At 36.6% G+C, this 27,268-nt stretch overlaps 1 protein-coding gene across 4 annotated transcripts in view; it reads left to right on the forward strand.

Annotated features, from left to right (window-relative positions):
• KCNIP1 (potassium voltage-gated channel interacting protein 1) overlaps nucleotides 1-17,850 on the forward strand; it is a gene marked incomplete at both ends in the record, with an annotated part of 373,406 nt that extends 355,556 nt beyond the window's left edge. For all 4 annotated transcript variants that reach the window (XM_081321639.1, XM_081321636.1, XM_081321637.1 and 1 more), the window contains 6 exons: nucleotides 1,939-2,008; nucleotides 2,320-2,390; nucleotides 3,077-3,184; nucleotides 12,592-12,696; nucleotides 12,889-12,951; nucleotides 17,803-17,850. In XM_081321639.1, the coding sequence (XP_081177765.1) occupies nucleotides 1,939-2,008; nucleotides 2,320-2,390; nucleotides 3,077-3,184; nucleotides 12,592-12,696; nucleotides 12,889-12,951; nucleotides 17,803-17,850 (465 nt within the window). The remainder of the gene's footprint in view (nucleotides 1-1,938; nucleotides 2,009-2,319; nucleotides 2,391-3,076; nucleotides 3,185-12,591; nucleotides 12,697-12,888; nucleotides 12,952-17,802) is intronic.
• Between the last annotated feature and the right edge of the window lie 9,418 nt (nucleotides 17,851-27,268).

The raw sequence follows: 27,268 nt of genomic DNA on the forward strand, positions 1-27,268 counted from the left end.
GTACATTAAAGGTTACTAGAGATAACAACATATTTATTTTTACCTTGATCAAATAAAACAACTTTATATTCCTTCCTTTTACTTTTTTTTATCCCATTTATATCCCGCCCTTCTCCGAAGACTCAGGGCAGCTTACAATCTAAAGCACAAAACAATGTGCTTAGCAATAGCCTTCATTCTATGTATATGCCTGCTTATTAGGGCTTTTGCCCCCCCCCCCAGCGGCATTTTTACAAAGTCAGCTTATTGCCCCCAACAATCTGGGTCCTCATTTTACCTACCTCGGAAGGATGGAAGGCTGAGTCAACCTTGAGCCTGGTGGGATGCGAACCTGCACTAATTGCAGGCAGCTGGTGTTACTTAAGGAGGCATTAGCTCCACCAAGGCTCTTTTAACATCTTTTAACCATCTTAATCTTTAATCTCTTCCAATAATGTTCTAAAACTTTATTTCTTTCAATTTCTTCTATGTCTCTTCTCAGAAAATTCTTTAGGATTTTTAGGATCAAGCCACTTTTGATATTTGTTATTCATATATCCCTTTTAATTAAGACAAAAGCTGGTTTCATTTGTATAACTAGCATAGCTTCTTTTGCCATATCATTTTTGTTGCTTATACTTTTTAAATCCACTTTCAGATCAGTCTCAATCTTATTCAGTAAAACTTCCATATCATGTTCCTCTTCCATGCCATCATTTAAACACTGTATTTTAATTCTTCATTTTACCACAGCTATCAGTTCCACTAAAAATAGAGCCATCTTCATTTTACCATTTCTTCCCCAGAAGTCTGTGCCAGTTGGGTCCTTCTGTCAGAAAAAAGTCCAAGGTGCTAGGAAATGTTTTCAGTGCAAAGTAAAAATTTTCTCCTTTCGTTACTGTTCTAAGGAGCATTTGCTAATTTATTTAAAGGGCTTAATTTTGCTTACCCTGAGTGGGACTGAACTCATTTGCTCCTTCAAAACCTATCACTCCTTAGCACTTCAGTTTTTGTCAGCAGGTGATGCCTGCTTGAGAGAAATTAGTTTAATTCTCATTTGTTCTTTTTGTTTTCTTTTGGCCAATAATCTTCTGCCCCAAAGACATTTAAATATCTAAACTCAAAACACATCTTTTCCTGGGAAATTTGCATTTCCAGATGTTTCACTAAGTACAAATGGAAAGCTCTGGGATTTGCCTTAAGGGTGATCTGTCTTGGGAATGTGGCAATAGCCCCAGGATGATGCAGAGAGGAACAACAACAAATGAGTGTCAAAAGTATTCTAGTTTAATGATCAGTTATTTCCAATCTCTCAGTGAGCAAGCAAGGTAACAGAGATGAACATAACTGCTGTAGCTAGGACCAGAAGGCATAGCCACAGCCTAAATCTGGTTAACAGCATGGGAGAGTCTTTTTGTGTATCTCAGTAGCTCTGCTTTGGTTTCCAACAGCCAGCAGTGCTAATACAAGTAACAGTCACCCCCCTCCTATAGATGAGATCAGAATCTTGTCAACAGTTATGCTGCACATTTATAGACAGTTTTACCTACAGGTAAATTGCAAAACAGCTGTGTCTCTTCAGACAATCAATTGTTCTCTAATTAGCTTTGATTCTGCAGCTTCTTTTTTGTGGGGATCAAATGAAATTAATTGCCTGAGGGGTTCCAGCTCAGAATGATCTCCGCAGGTCTTTGTTCCAGGTGGCAAAATGGATTTTTGCACCCCCTTCCACAGAGCAAAGATTTTGACTGAAAGTTGATTTCCACTGCATGGTAATGGCAAAAGAAATTGCTTATTGAGCAAAGAGGGGAAAGTATTGATTAAAACAGCTGTAAGAGAGTTTCTTCAGTTCTAAGCATATAGCACTCAGGGATCAGAAATATAATAGTAAGGATGTAGTGGTCACCAGGTGATACTGTAAATAAAAAGCAACAGCTTTACTCCTTGTTTTCCCCATAGGAATGCCCTAGTGGAGCTGTTAATGAAGAAACATTCAAACAGATCTATGCACAGTTTTTCCCTCATGGTGGTGAGTTACAACATTTCTTTTATTGAGAATAGCTAGCTTAAAATATAGAACTCATGAGTCAGACAGAACCGAAGATACATTTTCTCAATCTATAGTTTTTTGAAAGAGAAGTATGGGAACTGAGAAAGAAGGAAAGCACAAATAAATTACCTATGCTGTGCAGAATGGAAAATGGGAATCTGTCATCTACACTGTTTCATATCCTGGTTCTCAGAATCAAAAATGAACCCCGACGATATTCAGTCCAGCTCTGTCTATGTTTATTTTCATTATTTTAGTAATATAATCTTCAATTGATTTGTGTTTTTCAGATGCTAGTATGTATGCCCATTATCTTTTTAATGCATTTGATACAGCGCAAAATGGATCTGTGAAGTTTGAGGTAAAGAAATCATAAGTGTTTTAATAATCTTCACATGATTGTACCGAATACCACATTTTTAATTTCTGATAGAATGCCTATTTGTCCTTAGTATGAGCAACAAGCATTAGTATATCTGTGCAAATCTCTGTGTGCATACACCTACATGAGGTCATTATGATCTCTTTAATAAGTTATTTCTTATACAAAATGAATGGAGGTCATGCATAAGAATGGGCTTTTGCGTTTTTACCCTATTGCATTAATATTTTACAATGTAAATGTTTGGGATAGTTGATTTAATCAGTAAAGCTATGAATTCTAAAATGGATAGCTCATATCTAAATATTTATTCATACCTGATTCAACGCCTATCATAGGCTTCTTAAGCATGCCTAAGCATGCACATTTTCTTCCATTTTCTACCATTTGAAAATTTAATAATATTAATAATAATCTGACTTCCCATTCTTTCAGCTGTTTTGGAAAAGTTGCCATCTAGATAGAGCCTGAATCCTACTGTCCTGAACTTAGAATTGACAAAGGCATTGTTAAGTATAACTGAACATTTTTATATGAGATCTTGGTTCTAATAAAGCATCATTTGCAAATGCTCTATCGAAAGCTCAGAGAAAGCATTTTCATTTGAGTAAAGCAAATTAGTGTTCATTTAAATCAGATTTGAATTTGTATTCCTGGATTCACAGGATTTTGTGATGGCGCTCTCCATTCTTTTGAGAGGAACAGTTCATGAAAAGCTACGATGGACATTTAATCTCTATGACATAAATAAAGATGGCTACATAAACAAGGAGGTAATGTGGTTTATAGTACTCTCCAGGGTTTGGGCTGCTGATTAAACCTGCAAAATGCAATTCAGGATTGGCATCAACCTACCCACTATAAAGTTTTCTATTACTAGCTCTGGGTTAAAAATATTAATAATGAACGAACTTTTAGTGTGTGTGTGTAAATATATATATATATTTACACACACACACTAAAAGTTGAAGTTAGTAAAAATAAAAACGATGAACTCCATTTGTTTGCATACGTGGTAAAGGTAAGCTTTCTCCTTGGATTTAGCTGTCTCTGTGCTGCAGTGTGTTTTGACTCTCTTGAACAATGTTCTTATGCAGCTAGTTTTGTGGGAAGTTGGACGGTTGCTTAGATAGTGTAAGATGCGATCAGTGTGAGTAGTTTTGTGGTAAACTGTGGTTGAAAGATTGCCATCTGGATGTCGGTGGACCATTACATCTAAAAAAGGTAAGGAATTCTTAAGATCCGACAAGTCAAACCACACAACAGAGCCGATTTTACAGCAACCAGGCAAAGAAACACAAAGGAGAGTGAATTGCTTACACACTCCATGAGGACATCTGCTCCCTTCCACAGCAGAATCAAGCCTGCGACAACCGCACGCGAGGGAACAAGACAACCTCCTTGACTGTACTTCGAACGAAAAGCCTGTCAGCCAGCGTATGACTACACGTGGCACGACGAGACCTACGCGCCTAACAGTTGATACATGCCAAGCAGTTGCTAGGCGCAACTTTTAAAAATCAACCAGAGACCGGCCTTTTCCAGCAATGCCGGAACCACTGTAATTATAAACGAGCGAGCTTGTCACAAACAGGCCACACCCACATTCCACAATTTGACCATTATAACTGCCATATAAGTGTATGTACTGACTCCCTTATCATTCAGCCCTTGCTCTGATGATGTCAACAGCTTGTTGACGAAAGCTCAGCAATAAAGAAGAATTTTCTCTTATACAGTATCCCGGAGTTCATTGTTTTTATTTTTACTAACTTCAAATGTGTACACCTGGGATTCCAGTTTTTAAATTTATTAAATATATATATACACACACACACAAACACACACACACACACACACACACACACACACACACACACACATATATATATATATATATATATATATATATATATATATATATATATATATATATATATATATATATATATATATATATATATATATATATATATATATATATAAATTATCAGTATCTGTGCATTTCTAACCATCTTGTCAAACATGTCAAACATCTACTGTACAAAATATCGAATAAATGTTAGATCCATATAGACAAAGGGCATTAAGCTTTTTTCTCACACCCTGTTGGAGCTAAAATCTGCCTTGCTACAAGGAGGAATTCTGTTTTTACCCTGAGACTGATCTTGCTTTCCATGTTGTTTTAGTTCAGGGCTAGCTGAGAAAACCATCAATGCTTAAAACAAGCAGGGAAGGGAATATTACAAGAAAGTATCTAATTTTTTTTTGGAATTCATTAATAAAACAATAAAGATAGTGCCATAGCTTTCAGCATACAAGATTTATTTTATAAGGATTACAATAACTGGAAGGTGCCAATATGAGATAGACAGTGAAAGAGAAAGAAGGAGAGAGACCACACGGTAACACATCTCATAGATACAATAGCCTTGCTCAGGGTTTTTAGGCCATATTTACAAATAGTGTCTGTATTATCACCAGTCTTCCCATGTTGACAAGAGATTGTCTAGAGGGGCTTTTACTTCCATCCATGAAATTAAAAAGAATCGAGTTGGGATGGGATGAATTATCAGAGTTCCAATTATGTGTTCTTACACTGTGGTGGTCTGTCTCCTTCTTTCTCTTTCACCATCTAACTCATATTGGCACCTTCTAGTAGTCTTAATCCTTATAAAAACAATCAACTCTATCAGTAGTCAAAATATCATAAGTGGAAGATCAATACTGACCTTCCATTCAACATAAAAATTAGGGATGCTGGATACAAACCCTGAACAAGGCTTCTCATTTCTGCTACTGGGGTTTATGTACCCAAAACATGATGCGCAATAAACAGACTGCGCAATAAACAGTAAATCTTACTTAATTCTCTTTAACTGCAATTAATTGAACAGAGGCATTTTAACTTTGTCCAGATCACACATGTTTGTCCAGAAACACATCTATATAGATATTAACAAAATTAAGAGGAATTGAGACATTGCATGGAATTGAGTAGTGTATGCTTCAAAAACAATAACATTGTTGTAGATTGTGATGTTAAAGAAACCAATTTGATGTTGAATATGATAACAGCAGCACGGTTACTGGTGGGACAATATTGGAAGAAGGATAGTTTGCCTACTATAGAAGAATGGGTGTTTAAAGTTTCGAATCTTGCAGAAATGTCTAAGATTTCTGCTTACTTGAAAGATCATTCACAGGAAAGATATATTTCAGTTTGGAGGAGATGGATAGATTATATTCAGAATAAATATGGGACTAAAAAGTTCCATTTAGCTTATGAGTAGATTTTAGAGGGATATTGTTATTGATCTTAGTGTTGGTACTTTGTATGTATTTATGTTAAAGGGGAGTTAAAGCACATTATGAATTTGGTTAATTGTATATTATGCATAATTTTTATTTAGAATATGATTATTATAACTATAATCCTGTATTTAGCTCTGGGAAGCGTGGGGGAAGTGGGCGGGTTTGGGGTGGGGGGGATTTGGGGATATATTGTAAAATCTTGTTTTTGTAAAACTCTTTAATAAAAAAAAACAATAACAACATAGCAGAGCAGAAAGCACTCTGATTGCTGGGTGTCTTGTCCCAGACAAGGCTTTTTGGAAGAACAGAATGTCTGACTTGCATCTCAGTAAATGATTTTTTTGGAAAAACATGAATACAAAGAGAGAACTACATAGTGCATTTATGGCTGCAGTAATAATCTCACAGACAAATTTGCAATGCACAAAGCACCATATGTCAACTTGGCCATTTTAGCCCTTTACGAATTTACATGGCAACAACTTCCTTCAATATGTTCAATAAATTACACAAGCTCATTATGTCTTTTGAGCCACACAATTTGCCAGGAAATGTTTGCAAGGAATTTCTGTGCTGTTCTTTGAAATGGAACAGGCAAACATCAGATTCATCCAATAACTGGCCTGAATTTTGTGACAGGGAATAACAGCAGAGTCTCTTCATATATTAGTCCAGTTCTAATCCAAGTGAGACTTATTCCCAACTTAATTAGATTAGAACTGAGAAACTAAGAAACTAAGAGAAACTGAGAACTGAGAAACTAAGGAGAATTTTTCTAACCCTGAGAGCAATCAATCAATGGTACTGTTTGCCTTCAGAAGCTGTGGGTTGTCCATCACTGGAGGCTTTCAAAAAGAGACTGGACAACCATTTGTCTGAAATGGTATAGGGTCACTTGCTTGAACAGGATTAGAAGACCTCCAAAGTCCCTTTCAACTCTATTATTCTATGTTTTATGTTCTATTGAGATTCTGAAGGGTATGTTATGTTTTCCAAGGGAAAATGAATGAAAGCCAGAACTTTTTACTCAAAAACTGTGTTAGTTGCGAAGTTGTGGCCGACACATCGCGACACTATGGACAACGTTCCTCCAGGTCTTCCTGTCCTCTTCTGGAGTGCATTTAAGCTCACGCTTACTGCTTCAGTGACTCCATCCAGGCACCTCATTCTCTGTCATCCCCTTCTTCTCTTGACCTCAGCCTTTCCCATCATTAGGTTGTTCTCCAGTGAGTCCTTCCTTCTCATTAGGTGGCCAAAGTATTTGAGTTTCAACTTCAGAATCTGACCTTCTAAAGAGCAGTCAGGGTTGATCTCCTCTAGGACTGACCGGTTTGATCGCCTTGCAGTCCAAGGGACTCGCAGGAGTTTTCTCCAGCACCATAGTTCAAAGGCCTCAATTCTTTGGCGCTCAACCTTTCTTATGGTCCAACTTTTACAGCCATACATTGCAACTGGGAAAACCATGGCCTTGACTATACACACTTTTGTTGGCAGGGTGATGTCTCTGCTTTTTAGTATACTGTACTGTCTAGATTTGCCATGGCTTTCCTCCCCAGGAGCAAGCGTCTTTTAATTTCTTGGCTGCAGTCTCCATCTGCGGTGATCTCAGAGCCCAGGAAAATAAAATCTGTCACTGCCTCCATTTCTTCCCCATCTATTTGCCAGGAATTGAGAGGGCCGGATGCCATGATCTTGGTTTTCTTAACTCAAAAACTAGCATGGATTATATAGTACATATAATACTGTTTTCATTTTTGCAGGAAAATTAAAATATTTTAACAATTAAATTAAAACATTTTAGTTTCCTTTCAAAAATACTTTTTAAAAAATGTATAACACCTAGAAGCAGGAATCAGCATCAGACAAAGAACCGGGCTAAAAACTACAATCTAATGAAATCTAACCAAAGAGCAAACTACAACCTCACCATTACCTCATAAGGTACTATGCATAAACAGACAGCAAAATCCACCCTCATTCACACTGATAATATTACCTATTACCTATTTGGGAAGTGAAATGTCTGCAAGCAAACAAACAAGCTCAGAGAGCACCAAGAAATTCACAATTGCCTATTAGCTCATTGGTTCAGTTAGCATATGCACAGAACAAGTTAGTAAAATACACAAAGATATTTTTCCAGAGAGCTGTACTAGAGTTTTGCAGCAGCACCTTTGGGATTAACAAGTTTATTAAGGTATGCATTTGATAGATAGGATAAAATAAAATATGTGATAAAGTAAACAGCAAGTCCTTTATGTTTATGTCATAATAGATGTGTTAGCTTTTAATGTGCTGCAAGATTTTTACTTTTGGTGGAGTAAAAGCACTTGGCCGACTTATTGCTTACATATGTGAGACAAACAAAGGGTTATATCCAGCACAACTGACATTTTCTTATGTACATGTAATTGTTGACTGTACTGTATTGATGAGATTGACTGGTAATATCCAGTGATGGCTTTGCATGAATGAATAATTTCATTATTAACTACAGCCTTAGGTGCCAATTAAAAATTGATCTTTGGAACTGAAGTTGTTGTTGTTAGCTGCGAAGTCGTGTCCGACCCATCGCGACCCTATGGACAACATTCCTCCAGGCCTTCCTGTCTTCTACCATCTTCTGGAGTCCATTTAAGCTCACGCCTACTGCTTCAGTGACTCCATCCAGCCACCTCATTCTCTGTCGTCCCCTTCTTCTCTTGCCCTCAATCTTTCCCAGCATTAGGCTCTTCTCCAGTGAGTCCTTCCTTCTCATTAGGTGGCCAAAGTATTTGAGTTTTAGCTTCAGGATCTGGCCTTCTAAAGAGCAGTCAGGATTGATCTCCTCTAGGACTGACCGGTTTGATCGCCTTGCAGTCCAAGGGACTCGCAGGAGTCTTCTCCAGCACCATAGTTCAAAGGCCTCAATTCTTTGGCGCTCAGCCTTTCTTATGGTCCAACTTTCACTGCCATACATTGCAACTGGGAAGACCATAGCCTTGACTATACGCACTTTTGTTGACAGGGTGATGTCTCTGCTTTTTAGTGTGCTGTCTAGATTTGCCATGGCTTTCCTCCCCAGGAGCAAGCGTCTTTTAATTTCTTGGCTACAGTCCCCATCTGCAGTGATCTTGGAGCCCAGGAAAACAAAATCTGTCACTACCTCCATTTCTTCCCCATCTATTTGCCAGGAATTGAGAGGGCCAGTTGCCATGATCTTGGTTTTCTTAATGTTAAGTTTCAACCCAAGTTTTGCACTCTCCTTCTTCACCCGCAACAAGAGGCTCTTTAGTTCTTCTTCACTTTCTGCCATTAGAGTGGTATCATCTGCGTATCTTAGGTTGTTGATATTTCTTCCGGCAATCTTAATTCCAACTTTTGATTCATCTAGCCCTGCCTTTCTCATGATGTGCTCTGCATATAAGTTAAATAGGCAGGGCGACAGTATACAGCCTTGCCGGACTCCTTTCCCAATTTTGAACCAATCAGTGGTTCCGTGTCCAGTTCTCACTGTTGCTTCTTGACCCGCATATAGGTTTCTCAAGAGACAAATAAGATGGTCTGGTACGCCCATCTCTTTAAGAACTTGCCACAGTTTGTTATGATCCACACAATCAAAGGCTTTAGCATAGTCAATGAAGCAGAAGTAGATGTTTTTCTGGAACTCCCTAGCTTTCTCCATGATCCAGCGTATGTTGGCAATTTGATCTCTAGTTCCTCTGCCTCTTCGAAATCCTTCCTGTACTTCTGGTAGTTCTCGATCCACATACTGCTGAAGTCTAGCTTGTAGGATTTTAAGCATGACTTTACTAGCATGAGAAATGAGTGCAATGGTGCGATAGTTTGAACATTCTTTGGCACTGCCTTTCTTTGGAATTGGAATGTAAACTGATCTTTTCCAATCCTGTGGCCACTGTTGAGTTTTCCAAATTTGCTGGCAAATTGAGTGTAGCACTTTTACTGCACTGTCTTTTAAGATTTTGAATAGCTCAGCTGGAATACTGTCACCTCCACTAGCTTTGTTGTTGCTCAGCTTTTCTAAGGCCCACTTCACCTCACATTCTAGGATGTCTGGCTCGAGGTCAGTGACCACATCATTGTGATTATCTGGGACGTTAAGCTCATTCTTGTATAGTTCTTCTGTGTAATTTTGCCAACTCTTCTTAATCTCTTCTGCCTCTGTTAGGTCCCTGCCATTTTGGTCCTTTATCATGCCCATTTTTGCATGAAACGTTCTCTTCATCTCTCCAATTTTCTTGAAAAGATCTCTGGTCCTCCCTATTCTATTGTTTTCTTCTATTTCTTTGCACTGTTCATTTAAGAAGGCATTCTTATCTCTTCTACCTATTCTCTGGAATTCTGCATTCAATTGGGTGTATCTTTCTTTTTCTCCCTTGCCTTTCACTTCCTCCTGTCCTCAGCTATTTGCAAAGCTTCCTCAGACAGCCATTTTGCTTTCTTGCATTTCTTTTTCTTTGGGATAGTTTTGGTTGCTACCTGTTGTACAATGTCGCGAACCTCTGTCTATAATTCTTCAGGCACTCTGTCTATCAGATCTAATTCCTTAAATCTATTTGTCACCTCTACTGTATATTGAACAGGGATATGATTTAATTCATACCTGACTGGCCTAGTGCTTTTCCCTACTTTCTTCAGTTTAAGCCTAAACTTTGCAAGGAGAAGCTCATGGTCTGAGCCACAGTCAGCTCCTGGTCTTGTTTTTACCAACTGTATAGAGCTTCTCCATCTTTGGCTGCAGAGCATATAGTCAATCTGATTTCTGTGTTGACCGTCTGGTTATGTCCATGTGTAGAGCCGTCTCTTGGGTTGTTGGAAAAGAGTGTTTGCTATGACCATCGTATTCTCTTGGCAAAATTCTATCAGCCTGTGCCCTGCTTCATTTTGTACTCCAAGGCCAAACTTGCCTGTTATTCCAGTTATCTTTTGGCTTCCTTCTTTAGCATTCCAATCCCCCATGATGATAAGGACATCATTTTTTGGTGTTACTTCTATAAGGTGCTGTAGGGCTTCATAGAACCGGTCAATTTCATCCTCTTCAGCACTGGTGGTTGGGGCATAGACTTGGACTACTGTGATATTGAATGGTTTGCCTTGGATTCGAACTGAGATCATTCTGTCATTTTGAGGATTGTATCCCAGTATTGATTTTCCTACTCTTTTATTGACTATGAAGGCTACTCCATTTCTTCTGAGGGATTCTTGCCCGCAGTAGTATACCTGATGGTCATCTGAATTAAATTCACCCATTCCTGTCCATTTTAGTTCGCTGATACCATACCTAAGATGTCGATGTTCAGTCTTGTCATCTCTTGTTTGACCACGTCCAGCTTTCCTTGATTCATGGATCTTACATTCCAGGTTCCTATGGAGAAAAAATCTTTACAGCATCGGACTTTCCTTTCACCACCAGACATATCCACAGCTGAGCGTCCTTTCGGCTTTGGCCCAGTCGCTTCATTCTTTCTGGCGCTACTAGTACTAGCCCTCTGCTCTTCCCCAGTAGCATATTGGACGCCTTCCGACCTGAGGGGCTCATCTTCCAGCGTCATATCGTTTTGCCTTTTGGTACTGTCCATAGGGTTTTCATGGCAAAGATACTGGAGTGGGTTGCCATTTCCTTCTCCAGTGGATCACGTTTTGTCAGAACTCTCAGCTATGACCTGTCCGTCTTGGGTGGCCCTGCACGGCGTAGCTCATAGCTTCATTGAATTACGCAAGCCCCTTCGCCACGACAAGGCAGTAATCCATGAAGGGGTTGGAACTGAAGTAACACTCTATAGCTGTAAGGATCCAGTGTAGGGAGCAAAAGGAGATAGGAAGACCCATCTTGGATAAAGAGAAATGGGTTTTGCTAATGCAAAACTGTCATTGGATATAAGCTGCTGACAAAAATATCTGAATCTAACCTAGAAATAACAATTCAGTATACTGATCTATAAACATATTTATCAGAAATCCAGTCCACGGTCTTGCAAATGCAAATAATGTTCAACATGTGCCTTACAAGATCTCTGACAAGGCCAAACATAGCACCAACTCTGGACATGTTGAACAAATTTTGTTTCGGGTAGAAAGGTTTATTGAATTCAAAGTTCCTAAGTAGGCAGTTTCTAATCAAAGAACCAAAACACAGGTATTCATAACACAGTACATATATATTACTCTGCATTTATGTTTTAGACTTTCATTTGAAAATGTCTATATCATAGCCACGAACTCAATAAACCTTCTAATTGAAATAATTCTGTGTTATATAGAATAGAATAGAATAGAATAGAATAGAATAGAATAGAATAGAATAGAATAGAATAGAATAGAATAGAATAGAATAGAATAGAATAGAATAGAATAGAATAGAATAGAATAGAATAGAATAGAATAGAATAGAATAGAATAGAATAGAGCTGGAAGGGACCTTGGAGGTCTTCTAGTCCAGCCCCTTGCTCAAGCAGGAGAACCTATACCATCTCAGACAAGTGACTGTCTAGTCTCTTCTTAAAAATCTCCCGTGATGGAGCGCCCAAAATTTCTGGAGACAAGCTGTTCCATTGGTTATTTGTCCTCACTGCCAGGAAGTTTCTCCTTAATTGTTTCTCTCTTTGATCATTTTCCAACCATTGTTTCTTGCCCTCTGGTGCTCTGCTGAATAACGTGATCCCCTTATGGTTTTAGTCAGTGTGCAGCTTTAAACCGCAGCCCCCCTAACAGGGAATATTGCCATGTCATTATTGTTTTGTTGTGAAAAATCAGCACTCAAAAGAAAAAGAAAAAGATTTCTAGGGTATCATTGCCACAGCTGTATTGCCTTTGAAAAATATTCTTATTTGAGATCATTCTTGTGTTTTAATTGTCACAATTTCAGGAAATGATGGACATAGTAAAAGCAATTTATGACATGATGGGCAAGTATACTTACCCAGTGCTAAAGGAAGACGCTCCAAGACAACATGTAGAAGTATTTTTCCAGGTAATATTTGTACGTTCCTACATTGAAAATTTATATTTTTAATCATTTTATATTTGGAGAGTACAGTCTCTAGACATCTGCAGAACTTAGAGCTACGCTGAAAGCTTCCAAGCCTCTGCAGCATTTTTCTATTATGCTTCAAGACCAATACAAAGTCAAAGTGTTTCCATTTCTCTTTATTTTTCTTTACAGAAAATGGACAAAAACAAAGATGGCATTGTAACTTTGGATGAGTTTATTGAGTCATGTCAGGAGGTAAGGACAGACTTCCTTCCTTCTACACTAAAACTAGTCGAGAAATCATCTTGATATGCTTCATCCACTGTTTCATATCATTCCAATGTATTTATTTTTATTTATTAATCAACTTTACAAAGTCACTCACCTACCCACTAAAACTTTGAGTGACAAAGAGGATAATAATATAATCAATTCATCCCTCCTCCTCAAGTTGAAGCTTCCCATGAAAATCTCAGGTCATGACCATAAAACCCCTATGTCCATATACCTATGCCAGAGCCTTTACATCTAATATCTTGAGATAATTAACTGATGCATGAAATTCATTGGAAAAAAACACAAGCCAAATGGTCTATTTATTTCTTCCCAATTCTAATTTCAGTCAATTCAGTTTGTTTTATTCATTGGAGAAGGAGGGGTCATCATTGCTACACAATGAATAAAATACATACACTAACATTTTGAAAAGAAAAGAATGAAGGCTCAAATAAATATTCTGTTTCTAATCTCTCCCACTCTTTTTTTAAAAAAATCCTTTATTCTAGTGGCTTTTAAATAATTAAACATGGAGGGATTTGCTTCTACTACTCCGCTTTCTTGATTTTGACAGTTCTAGTATAGGTCATCCTTGCTTACTAACCACAATAGGGATTGGAGGAAATCACTATGAACATCATTAAGTTGATGTCATGTGACTGTGACTTGTGACTTCCTGCTTTGCTTCCCCATTGACTTATCCTATTGGAATCTAGTTGTGAAGGTTGCAAATAGCAACAGGTGACCCCAGGACGCTTCGACCATTGTAAATGTGCAATAGTTGAAAAGCACCTAAAATGCTGTTATGAAACTGTGGGGACGCTCCAGTGGTTGCAGTTCAAGGGACAGTCATAAACCTATTTTTTCAGCACCATTGTAAGTTTGAACAGGTGCTGAACAAGGCAATTGTTTGGTAAGTGAGGAGTACTGTATATTTCAGAAAACCATTGTCTTTCTGCCTTATATACTGTATGTAGAAAAGACTATAGATATTATCAAACTATAACTGAAAGGGGTGTCAGTGAAATAAGAGTGTAAAAAGGGAACTATATTTAGAATTTCATTAAAAATGGAAAATTGTAATCCATCTGCTTCCTAACAACTCCTTCATTCCTCCAGTGGCTACATAATAGATTTTAATAGGCCTTTAAAATCCTTTTAAGAATAACTTGCATCAATAGAGATTTCTAATATTCCCTTAGGAAATCACTCTGCATTCTCCTTCATTAAAGCAGAGCTAAACTTCATTAAATACATAGTATATATTTTATTTTATTTTTCTTCCAATAATTGTTTATCAGAATAATAACTGATGATCAGTTACTTTGCTGGGCCTTGCAGATCTAATTAAACATTGTATATAAACACTGTTTTTCAAATAACTCTTCATGCTTATAATACTTGTTAGAATACAAAAGTATGTAACAAAATACCATAAATATAATGACAATACAAATGTAATCAAAATGTAAAAGACTACTTTATATGTAAAGTTTTTGAGCGGGGCATAGCAGCTTAGGTCTTCCTTTGTGGTTCTGTGACGAGGACCCTCATATTTTTATTAAAAGCATTTGCTTGTACATTTCAGTCACGTTCCCAGTAGACAATTTAATCTGATGTTTATCTTAATTTCGGTAGTTATAATTAGCTTATAAAATCAAATTTGCTTATCTTCAGGTCACCTTATTCACTATTATGATGGCAATAAATTAATATCATTTTAGTTTCCCCATTTAGCACAACAGACAAGACAATAGTAAAACATCTGGTCCCCTTTAATTTACTCAGTTCAGAAAGAGTGGGAACAAAATAAAAATCCTTCCTTTTCTACTTTCCTCCAGAACAGGAAATTCTCTTTCCATTGTTCCTTTTAAAAAGAATAATCTGATCACAGCATCTAGATTCTCTCCTGTAGCTGCTTGCAAAGAATGGGCAACTATCACACAGTAGTCTATTGACACACAATATTGTACTCAAGTTATCATGCTTGATTGATTGTATGCCACTGAGTCAGATTTTCTCCTTGATGAGCTGTCCCTAACCTTAGCCTTTCAGGTATTCCAACGGTGGACCTATCACCATTATAGCTGAATGCATTACCTTTCTGCTAGTCATCCTCTTCTTCTTTTTAAGTAGGATAAAGTTATCTTTTCTGTACTCCAAAGTACAGGAGGATAGAGTTACTCCAGGTTGCTGCAGCTAAGTGTGAAAGCATGTATACTTAACTTAAAAAAAAGCAAGAAAAGATGCATGTGTGCTTAACTTTAAAAAGAAATAAAAGAAAAAGTCAAGAAGTGTGACCAGCTCTTCTTAAAAGACTGATTGCATTTCCTTTTATTTAGACATTGTCTGTGAGAGACTTCCTATTTTTCAGGCTTGGTTTCAGTCTCTGCAACTGGTTCTTTAAAGTTATGTTAAACCTCCCTTGTCTCATTAGAATACCAAGCAGACATGGGCAGTTTTTTTTCCTTCCTTCCTTTTCTGATTTCTTGTATTATCATCTGAACAAAGCAATTCCAATTTATACCCAGTATGAGAAGCAATTTTGTCAGAAAGAGGAATGTAGCATTTATAATAAATCTATTAGCTCCTTCCACAATAAATTCAAATTTGAGTCTATTTTACTTAAAGCCAAACCCCAAACAAGAGCAAAGTAGTTGTACAGAATCAGCAGATCCAACTTGTACAGTATAACCATTCAGAATTACAATCACATTTCCTTATCTCCAGTAAACAGGCCTTGAGGCAAGCAAAATAAATAAGCATTATCTTAACACATTCGTAATTCTCCTAAATCATTTGTTCATGTTTGCCTATTTCACTGGCCTTGTATTCTTGGTCTTGGCCACCTGCATCCTTGGACATCCATCTTCCCTCAGCATTGTTTTATCTGTCATGCTAACCCTTTCCCAGATTATTGTACCCAATTTTATTTTTTAAAAAGAATTTATCACCTTTTTCCAGATTACCATAGGTCCCTGGCAACAAAGGTTTCTATCATTCAGGTGAAAATCATAGAATCGTAGGGCTGGACGGGACCATGGAGGTCTTCTAGCCCAACACTTTGCCCAAGGCAGGAGTTCTTATATCATCTTGGACAAATGAGTTTCTAATCTTTTTTTGAAATCCTCCAGTGACTAATCGTTCATGCTGTCAGGAAAATTCTCCTTATTTCCAGTTTGGTTCTCCCTCTGACCAGCTTCCACCAGTTGCTTCTTGGAAGAGTTGGACCATAAAAGAAACACTTGAATGGCACACTATCAATTAATCCCTGTAGAAGCTATTGGGGCATCTTGAACTGTGATGGTCATATTTTCCAATATTCTACAGTATACAGTATATGGCTATCACTAACCATATTTCCAAGCCTGAAGTATGGGGCTCTGAATAGCGGGGTAAATTGTAGTTATTAAATGGGGGGTTGCTATGGAATTTGAAGAAAATAATTCAGGAAAAAGAGCTAAAAAAGAAGTTCATCATTTTATTATAGAAACTAGGTTCAGTTTCCTGGGAATCCAGAAACTTGAGTCTGGAGAAGGTAAAATCACTTTTTTAAAAAAATATATTTTTCTAAGAGCAAATAAAAAAATCAAATTACAACAACAAAGGTATCAGAAACAGGATTATTATTATTTAAAAAAATGTACAACAAACTCATAAAAAAGAAGAGGGAGGAGAAGAAGAGAATCTTTAAAAGAAATGCAACATCAATTTTTTTTGTCACCCACAATCAATTTTTCTTTTCAAAAGAGTATGTATACAACACATAAAGGTAATCTGTAAGGAATATATTATTAATATTTTAGTAGTAATGATGACCAAATGTGATTGAATTTTCTGTTATTAAAGAGTTTTTCAAAGCTCTTACTGTTGATTTTTCAGCCAGGACAACTTCCCACATTGAAATACTTCTGAAATACTTTTTATCAGATTTCCATTGTTTTGCAATAGCAATTCTAGCAGCTAACAGTGAAACTGAATCAATTATATTAATTAAGAGTTTATATATGCATGCAGCTGGTTCAGATGTGATAAATAAAATTCTCATACTGATATGCATTAAATATCTAGACAATAAACTAACTGAATGATTTATTATAAAATATTGTCAGATGATTTCCTAAAGCACCAGACATGGGCATCAAAATTGGCAACATATATCAATTTTTTTCTACAACTCCAGAAGGACTGCAATTTAGATAGCATTCTATAATCCTGGCTTGCTGAGCCAGACCAAGAAAGCTTCTTAGAGTTTAAGAATTAAAATTAGATCAGAATCATTCTTAGGCCCATTTTTTGGTAGGCACAGAGATGCTCAACTCTTGACAAGAGGGCCGCTTGGGTTGGTGGCTTGCTTTTTTCAGCCAATTGGTCAGGGATAAAATGTTGCCTTTTGTCAGAGCTTTTGGTTATGCAAAGCTCTCACCCAAAAAGTCTCCTAATCTTTTGTAGCTATATTAACGTTATAACAAAAAAAACACCACAAAAGCATATTTAGAGTATGTATGTGTGTACACACATACAGAGAGAGAGAGAGTTCAGGAAATCAGCCAAAGCAACATAACATTCCAACATTTTAAATGCATCCAGAAGCTTAAAATTAACCAGTCACAAAACAGGACAGATGCATGGGATCACAGAAACTGGAGTTTGTACTAAGAATAGAACATCTCACACTTTTGCCCCACTGTACATTCAGACTCATACATGCTAAAGTGTAAATCAGATCATCTGTGGGCCTTTGAAAACAATCCCCCATCACTATCGCAGACTGGACAAAACTGTGCCAGCAACTTAAATGTGTATATTGTATTTTCTTGTTGTTTCCAGGATGACAATATCATGAGATCCTTACAGCTTTTTGAAAATGTCATGTAACAGCAGCTGAAGAGCAATCTAGAAATCTGAGACTTTATATGTACTGAGATCCTGAAGAAAACAAGTCAAGATTTTTTTCTCCCCACCATCCTTTTTGATGAAAGCTTTTTACTACTTGGACAGATTCAGTGTATAAGGATTTTGTATGTTACTGCAAACTGAGCTGTGTCTCTGAATGCAACAAACTCAATCTTGCGTCCCTCAAGAGACACTGACTAGAATTTATCTCATTTGGAAGCATGCTAATAAAATCTGACCAGAGAGACCTGCTGCTTAAAGTTTAATAAATTATTGAAGTTTAAATTATTGAAACAATATTCAACATTCTATTAGCTAACTACAGAAAATCTGCTGTTTTGACTCTAGCAAGCTGGATTGCATATGGTAACACAGCATCAGTAGCTTCTTTAATCATCTGTTGTGAGCAGAAACTCTTTCTTGTACCACCACATTGTGTTAGCATTTTCCTTTAATGGTACTGGGAAAGTTTGTGCTACTTTTAAAAGCTGACACAAATATAACATGGTAAATGGGGGATTTAATTCATTTAGAACCTGTCTGGACAATTATTTATTTTTGTTTATTGCACAAATATTTGTTGGCAATAAATGTAGAGCAGTGACTAATTTATTGTACCAGATTCAGGCTTTTTTTTCTTTTAACCCAAGGAAAGGCTTTCCATTCAGCAAGACTGCATTTTCTTAGCATTAAGATTGTTGTTGGAAATAAACATTTCTTTTCACCACTAATAAAATCTGGAATCTACCTGCAAAAGGGGATTTCCACATATGCTAAAATTCTCACTTTTCAAGACAAAGATTTGACAAGCTGGTCCATTTCAAAACTGCCACCGTCGCCTCTCCCTCTCACCCAGAGCAAATATTCAAGTATATTCAAGTGAAATTAATAACTTGGTGCTGAGCTTGTGCAAGAGAGGGGTTAACAAGGTTGAAACTGAAAAGTATGTGTAGGTGTGTTTTTGACACATTTTGCTATTTGATTACTAAGTTGCAGCTGTTGTGTGAGATTCGTCTGCGGGCTGACTAAAATAGAGTACATCTGATTCAATAGAAAGAGGAAAGAATCAAGGACAGTCAGTGCCATAATCTACTGTATAGATAAGGCTAGTGCTTTATTGCTTTTGACTTGAAAAAGTATTAGTATAAAAGAAGACGTTGTGCTTAAAGGATTTAGAGCCAATTGTCTAGCTGTCCCATTGTTTACCAAACCTGTGCGTGCAGTTGCATTAAGAGTTGAATTTTAAAAAATCACTTCTCTAAACACTGCTTTAACATGTAGCAGAGAAGTGATACTCCACACAGGAATTCCAAAATATTTCCCGCAAACCTTTTTCAACATATTTAATCACTCCCTTTTTTGCTTTCAAAAAGTCCAGTTTAGGTTTTCCCTCTATACCCTCTGGTGATGATTCATATGAGACTGGGAATCACATAAAAACAGACTACAACATACTTTTTTCCAGACAATATCAGAAAAATATTTAGCTAAATAGGACAACAGTTTTGCCTTATTGTTTCGATTGACCTAAAGGTATAGAACCAAGTTTCAAGCTTCTGAAATGTTTCAGAGGAATGGAATATCCAACATTTCTATGTCATTGCTCAGTACAACATATAACATGTGATTTTATTGAACACAAAACATTCACCAGTTTATTATGCGTTGCATTCAAGCTGAAATGTGCAGGCTCTTCTTTGTATATTTTGTACCTACAGTTTTCAAGCACAAAACTAGCCATAATGTCCTCTGTATGCTGAAATAAATGTCACTGCATAGTTCATAGTTTCATAGTTTAAGCAACTTATATTACATTTAAGTGTTCCAGGATATAAAAGTGTTAAAACTTCAAGCTATCTTTAAGCAAACCTTGATTTCACTGGAGCTGAGAGTTCCAGTTTTTAATACAAGGATATAAAGACTCAGGATGAATAACCGCTCTTCGGAGATTTTGGGGCAGGAAATATTTGCATTGTTTCAGAAAAACAACAACAACATTCTTACATCCTAATAATGTTTTTGCCCTTTTCAGATGCAAATATTTAAAAATAAAAATTCAACCTGTTATTTTGAGCTATTTTGTTAGCCGTTAACATGGCTGATGCTGATGCTAACATGATGAAAGATAGATTGATATTTTTAAAATGAAATTTGAGGTTTCAAAGTCAAATGCTACATTTTAAACTGTACGTAGCACATATCATTCACATGACAATTTCACACTACTATGCCGTTTTTTTTTCAAATGGAAGTCCCAGGAAATGCAAACGGAACAGTGTTTTAAGGTTACAATCCTAATGAAGTAGCTTTGAAGTAAATTTTACTGAAAGTATTAATGGAATTTATTTCCAAATCATCTTGGTTAAGACTGAACTTACTGATTCAAATACAATTGCTTTCAGCAGCAATCACAGATTTGGCATTTAAAATTAATACCTCCAGTATATGCAGAAACCTCTAACGGAACTTATTGAGGGTTGCTTATCTGATTAATACAGTCTTGCAATGAGACACAGGGAGAAAGGAACCGAGAAAGATGTCACTCTTGGAAATACATGAATGGGAGGCAATGCTTATATGGCCCCAACACTTTTCTTTTACATATGGACTTCTCCATTTACTTATCCACCTTAAGATATTGTTAGCATATCTTTTGCTGTAACAAAATAGTGTTTTATTTCAGATAAGTGAAACAATGGGCCTGATCTATGGTTAAGCTAAGCAGGTAACAAGAGAACAAGAGATAGGAAAACCTTCCAGCCCAAATCTGTCCTGGAGCTTCAGATCTGATCTCTCTGCATCTCTCCACCAGTGGCAGATAAACATGCAACTAAGCTTTCAGCCTGTCATTCCCAGAAGCTCCCAAGCCAACTTGGCAGGGAAGACATTATACCCCAACAGAAAACTGTCTTATATGGGATTCACATCCTATGCAGCACCATGTTAGTCAACACCAGTAAAAACCATGGCTACTATTTTCCCACCCGTTCTTTTGAAAGTGAAAAGAATCAGCTCTGGAACATTGCAATTTTTAGCTGAGCTTAAGAACTACATGTGAGAAGTTATAGCTGAATAGTCACAGATACAAAATAAAATGCAGAACATTTATATTTAAACTATATAAGAATTAAATCTAAATTTGATTTCCTGGTTTAAGAAAAATTGTTCAGATTATACATTTTTAAATCCACAAGAATGAAGTTATTTGAAAAGCAGTGCCAAGTCCTTGAGTTTTTTTTCCTGGGGAAAAAATAACTAAGGGTTGCAACGAGTAGCTTTCCTTATATTGTTCTAACTTGTGACCATCATATTTTCAATAAGGTTTTAGCTATATTTTTTACAACAGATTATGTATTATTGGCAAGGAAAATATATTTTAAAAATATCATTCATAGGTCTATATTTTATAAAGCACATTAACTGTAAAGTCTTTATACAGAAAGTTGTAAACCTGATACTACTGTAACTGGATTTGTAATGTGATGGGCATGTTCTCAGAAAACTTTTAGATGCCCTTTAGATATCTTGTAAAATATATTTGGAGGTTTTTATCCCCAGTGACTTCTCCAGTTCTCAAGTGTCCCTCCTGTGTCTGGCTCAACCACTTTTTAGTCCCAGCACTTCCCAATATCCACTGACAAACCTTGGAAGCATGATCACCATCAAAGTACTCAAGGTATAGAGATATCTAACTTTCCAGATAGCCTTATGGGGTTCCCTTCCAATCCAACCACCATGGGCTTTTTGCAAACTGAAACCCCAGAAAGAGATTCCCCACTGCACCTCTCTCTCTTCTTTGTCAATTAGCTGGCAAGATTTTCTTCTTTTTCCTAATGGCTTAGTATATGAGACACTGACTGCTTGGTCCACACTCCCCATCTGTTCTACTATATAGCAGGAAAGAGACTGCAGACTGGGAAAATGGTGTGGGGAGGAGCATTAAATTGAGGTTATGAGTCTTTGTGATGATGCAGTAGACAAGCAAATAGTTAAAGATATAGCAGAAAGAGGTAAGGAAATTAAAAATGGTTCCCCAGCTTCAACCATTTAAGAATTATTGAAGATGAGTTAAACTATTAAAATGATACCATGTTAATATTGCTTCAGCACGAAGGAGTTAAGTAGACTCTTAAAATTTCCATGAAATTTAAACAGGTGTATTTTTTTTCCCCTGAATCAAAGTTTATATGAGCCTTTCCTTAACATATGGGTTGAAGATGACAGAATTTGTAGATCAGAATTTATGTATTAGACACACAGCTCACAAATTTTAGATAAGTTTAGCTGCGGCAATAAATTAAATATATATCTTACAGAATTCATCTTTTGAAAGTAACTCTTTACCTAAAATCAAGAGAAAAAAGAGAAAAAAAGATTATATGACTTCTTAGTACAACACATTTCTCACAAAATTCTGAGGCACAATTCAAACAATTGTTCAGAGAAGATGTTGAGAATCCCACAGGGGCTTCTAGGGAGAGAGATTTCAAATTTCTCCTACTGCAGTCCCACTTTTTGTAAACCTTTACATTTATATAAATAAGAATGTGTATCAGATTCAGGTAAATTCTGAGTTGGAACTGAGGTCTTCATGTTCTGAAGTTCCATGAAAAGCTCTTCAGTATGGCCCAAAGTAATTTGGTATTAAATTGTTTTCTGGAGAGAAAGCAACACTGCATTCTAGTGTTATCTAACTCTATCAAAATCAAGGATCAATCAATAAAATGAAAGGAATTTAATTTTTTTAAAATAAAAGATGAAGATTAGTTCTAAATACCATATACGTATTTCCTTGACACTGATAGGTTTTGTTCTTTTGAAAAGTCTAATGTACTTGCTTGCTATATCTAAAGTTAGTTTTTTCATCAAAAACTAAATTCCAGAACTGATCTTGAGGCTTTTGTAGGTTGGTCAGTGAGAAATTTACTTCATACTAAAGCTCTTAATCAAATCAATAGCTGACATTCAGATGTTCACCTTCATAATGCCTAATAGACTAAATTAGAGTATTCGGATTTTTTTAAAAAAATAATAATTAAAAATAAAGGCTATGTAGTAAGGTTAACAGATCTGGCAGACAACTACTAGATGGCAGAAAGAGGCATTCTTGTTGCTATCTTATAGTCCTCCAAATCTAGTTGTCATAATGTAACAAATCCTTTGCATTATTTTGCCTGCCAATTTTTCAATCAACCTAGTATCTTTGTTAAGTAGGTTGAGACTTACTGTACTGTGTGTGTATTAATCTGAATGTTGATCAGTTTTTAAATTTCTTTTAGTCTGACAAAAAGCAAAGATATTGTTTCCTTTGTCTTTCTCAGTAAAAGTTTCCATAGTTACATATATTTTGTGTCTCCTAATTTTCCATTTGAACTCTGGGACTAAGATAAGAGCCAGTCTGTAAAACAGTTCCTCTTTTCCCCCACAATGACACAGTCTTCCTATTATTCATTTCTTGCATATCAGAAAACTAGATTTTCTTCCAATATTACTATGCTAACAGACAGAAAAACATTAAGTGAGATTCCACCCTCTAGAAGTCTGCTAGCTAAGTTCCTTTGTTCAATGTTGTTCAAGGTCTTCTGCTGTAAGGAGGTAAAACATTTATAAAACAAGACAGCTTGCAAGGGAAAAAGGTTAACATGGCATGATAAGGCTTTTCCCTAGCCCAGTGGGTTGACAAAACTGGTCACTACAAGCCCTTATAGAATATATTGCCTATCTGCAGTGATGCTTACAACAGCTGCTAGCCAAAAATAACTAAGGGTACTTTTCGGGGATTTTATTAAAGCATGTCATAAAAGGAGACTGAAGCCATTATCACTTTCTAACAATATTAAATTATAAACTCTGTGATGATGCCAGAGTCCTTAATACATTTGTTTCTTCTCTTTGTTGTGAGCAAAGTTCAAATCCATGATTATAGCATGTAGCCTGACTAATAAAGAAAGAGAAAATGCATCATTAATGGCAGTATCATTTAGTATTAAAAATGAGCTCATGTATTATGAAGCATGTTCTAACCAAGGTTATGTGCTACCTGAAAGGTGATGAGATCAACCACAGTAAAGAACTAAGCATAGGTTTAAATCTGCATAGGTTTGAATCCAGTTTACAATCTGGATAAAAACTGTGTACCTTAATCTGAATCATACCCAGTATGAACATTTTGGAGCTCAGAAGCATGTTCATTTTTCATATTTGCAATATGTGTGTCAAAGTCTTGGTGACAATAATTTAAATTCTATTATCAACTAATTTTGCATCGTCCTGAATTTTACTTGTATAGAAATTAACCTTGGACAAAAAGTTTAAGTTTTAAATTACCAGTGCTCACCATTGTACAAAACTGCTCAGAATTGTAATTGTTTTGACAGTGTCTAAAATATTTGTCAGATCACTAGCTGTGTGTTATTACAGTTAAATCAGGAAATCCATTTTTTTCCAGATGATGATTATATACCTTAAAGGAAACAGATTGATAAAAATAGAAATGATAAGAATAGTGATGCAAAAAAATTGATGTGATTGCTGCTGTGAATGTTAGTTTTCCTGTTACTCATTTCATTTGCATGAGTAACCATGAATTATACTGATTATAATGGTCTGATAGAAGATATTTGCATTGTTCAGTTGGAATGGCAGATGAAAAGCATCTTGGACATTTTCTTTGTACTATCAAAAAACTTTCCCGGTGTGTTGACATTAGAAATGTGCAATAGTGTTACAGCTTCCCTTCCTTGTGTGCAACTACCACCTTTGCTTTTGAGCTCATCAGAAAAATTAACAAACATTCACGATAAGTAAAGCCATTCTATTGAAGCAGCAACATATAGTTCCACGTCCACAAATATTATGATCAAACAGCAATTTGTATAATATTTTGTTGAACATTTTCAAAGATTTTGGTTTTAATAATAAAAAAAAATAATATGCACAGAAGGCGATGTGACTGTCTTCTTTATGAGTATTTAATCTCAACCCTGCTTGAGACAGAGAGACGAGATTGTAGCAAATTCATCTGGGCAAGGGGGAATTGGTCAGATGTTTCCTGAGTCGTGCTGGCCTTCCGGACACAAATGGGTCAACAAAGACGAGAGCCGTTGGTAATGTCTAATGACCTGGTGCAGTTGAACATTTGCAAGGGCTACGTAAGATGACAACTGAATTCATGGGTCAATGATTGGTGAGGAACAGTCTTGAAGATGGGTCAGGTGTAAAAGCTGCATCACCCATAGCTATCTTCACAAGAAATAATTAACCCATAAATTTACACGAAGCTTCTCTTTCAGAGTAATCCTCTGTGCTCTTACTTAGAAGCAACCCTTATTATATTCAAAAGAGTTCGTGGTAATGGTCTTAATACTGCCACTTTTGTATGGATGCGGCAGAGACCCTTATAAGGAAAAAGTGGGGAGCTGGCTAGTGACTAACTGAAAGTAATCTCTGGACTCTCCCTATGTGTAAAGAACCTGGGAAAATTTATTCTCTGAGAATTCAATGTCATGACCTGAAAACAAAACTAATTCTTCAAAGCTTCACCAGTCCCAACTAAGAACTCAAAAGAACAGTCAGAATAATGCCTAACCAAGGACAGTCACCTCTTCTGGATAAGCAGTTCACTCTCCTGTGCTCACCAACAGGCACAATAAGCCTTCCAATCTCAGCTGTGGGGATATAAGCAGCTCCTTATAAGTCTTACTCCTTTCCTTTCCTATGAGGAAAGCTTTCTAGTTTCAAGAACTAGCTTTCTTTTCTACCTGGACAATGAGTTGCAGTGGGTGAATTCATTTATACAGGCTTGATAACAGTGATCTACCAGAGGCTTTCTCTTCAGGTTTTTGTTTGTGATGCTAGGCTGCATTAACAGAGGGATAGAATCAAGATCACGTGAAGTACTAATACCACTTTACAGTGCCTTGGTAAGACCACACCTGGAATACTGCATCCAGTTTTGGTCACCACGATGTAAAAAAGATGTGGAGACTCTAGAAAGAGTACAGAGAAGAGCAACAAAGATGATTGGGGGACTAGAGGCTAAAACATATAGGGAACAGTTGCTGGAATTGGGTATGTGTAGTTTAACGAAGAGAAGGGTGAGGGGTGACATGATAGCAGTGTTCCAATATCTCAGGGGCTGCCGCAAAGAAGAGGGAGCCAAGCTATTCTCCAAAGCACCTGAAAGCAGGACAAGAAGCAACGGATGGAAACTAGTCAAGGAGAGAAGCATCCTAGAACTAAGGAGAAACCTCCTGACAGTTAGAACAACTAACCAGTGGAACAACCTGCCTCCAGAAGTGGTGAATTCTCCAACACTGGAAGTTTTTAAGAGGAGACTGGACAGCCATTTGCCTGAAATGGTATAGGGTTTCCTGCCTGAGCAGGGGGTTGGACTAGATGACCTCCAAGGTACCTTCCAACTTATTATTATTATTATTATCTTCAAACCTGCCATCTCCAGTAACCTTTTTCTCCAGTCTTTGCCAGCTTCTTCAACAGAGCAGCTTTTAGGTTAAGCAGGCACTGAATATGCAGACACTCATAATTCTGCTTACAAGGAGCCTGGTGTTTTCCCTTCACCACAATGGAAATTATTGTCCTTAAATAAACCACAACTAAGCATCACCCCCCTAAATCCACATGACATTTCTCTTTCAGCATAATCCTGTGCGTGTTTACTTATAAACAATCGCCCTTATGTTCTCAGGACCTGCTTAATGGTAAGTGTTTTAAGACGGCCACATTCATATCAAAGATATCATTCTCAGGTGGACCACATCGTGCACCTAAGTATAAACCATCTCCTTTGTGATTTAGAACAACATTCACTGAATTAAGTCTGTTGTTTGATTGGATTAGATTTAAAAAATCTTTATTCCTGGCCACAGGAGCGGGGGGGGGGGGAGGTACCTTACAAGAAACTTTATATGTAAAAGGACCTTACAAGAAACTTTATATATAGAAGATTCCATTTGCCCACAGATGGAATTTCATTTTTTTTGTTTTGGAAATTTTGTTATTAGTTTTATGGGGTTAAAAAGGAAGGTAAGGAAATGGGGATTTGGAATAGGGTAGTGGAAAGGTTAAGGGTAGGGGTTGGGGTATATACATATATTTGTGGTGGTTGGGTAGTCAAAAGTAACAAATAACAAGTTGTTTGTAGGTAGTTCAGGTTGCATCAATAAAAATTCTCTCTCTGATTCCCTTAATTTTCACATAGTCAAAGTAATTAAAGTTAATACATTTCTAGTTATGAGCTAGTCAATTAACAAAATTTTCAATATAGTTAGACTAATACATATCTAAATCCTGTTTTTAAGTTTTACCTAATTGCAATAAAAATACTCTAAGGTAGTCTATAATATACAAAAAAGAGCTTACTTTTTGGGTAACCTACAAT

Source organism: Vipera berus (assembly GCF_964194415.1).
Source record: "Vipera berus genome assembly, chromosome: 2".
NCBI lineage: Eukaryota > Metazoa > Chordata > Lepidosauria > Squamata > Viperidae > Vipera > Vipera berus.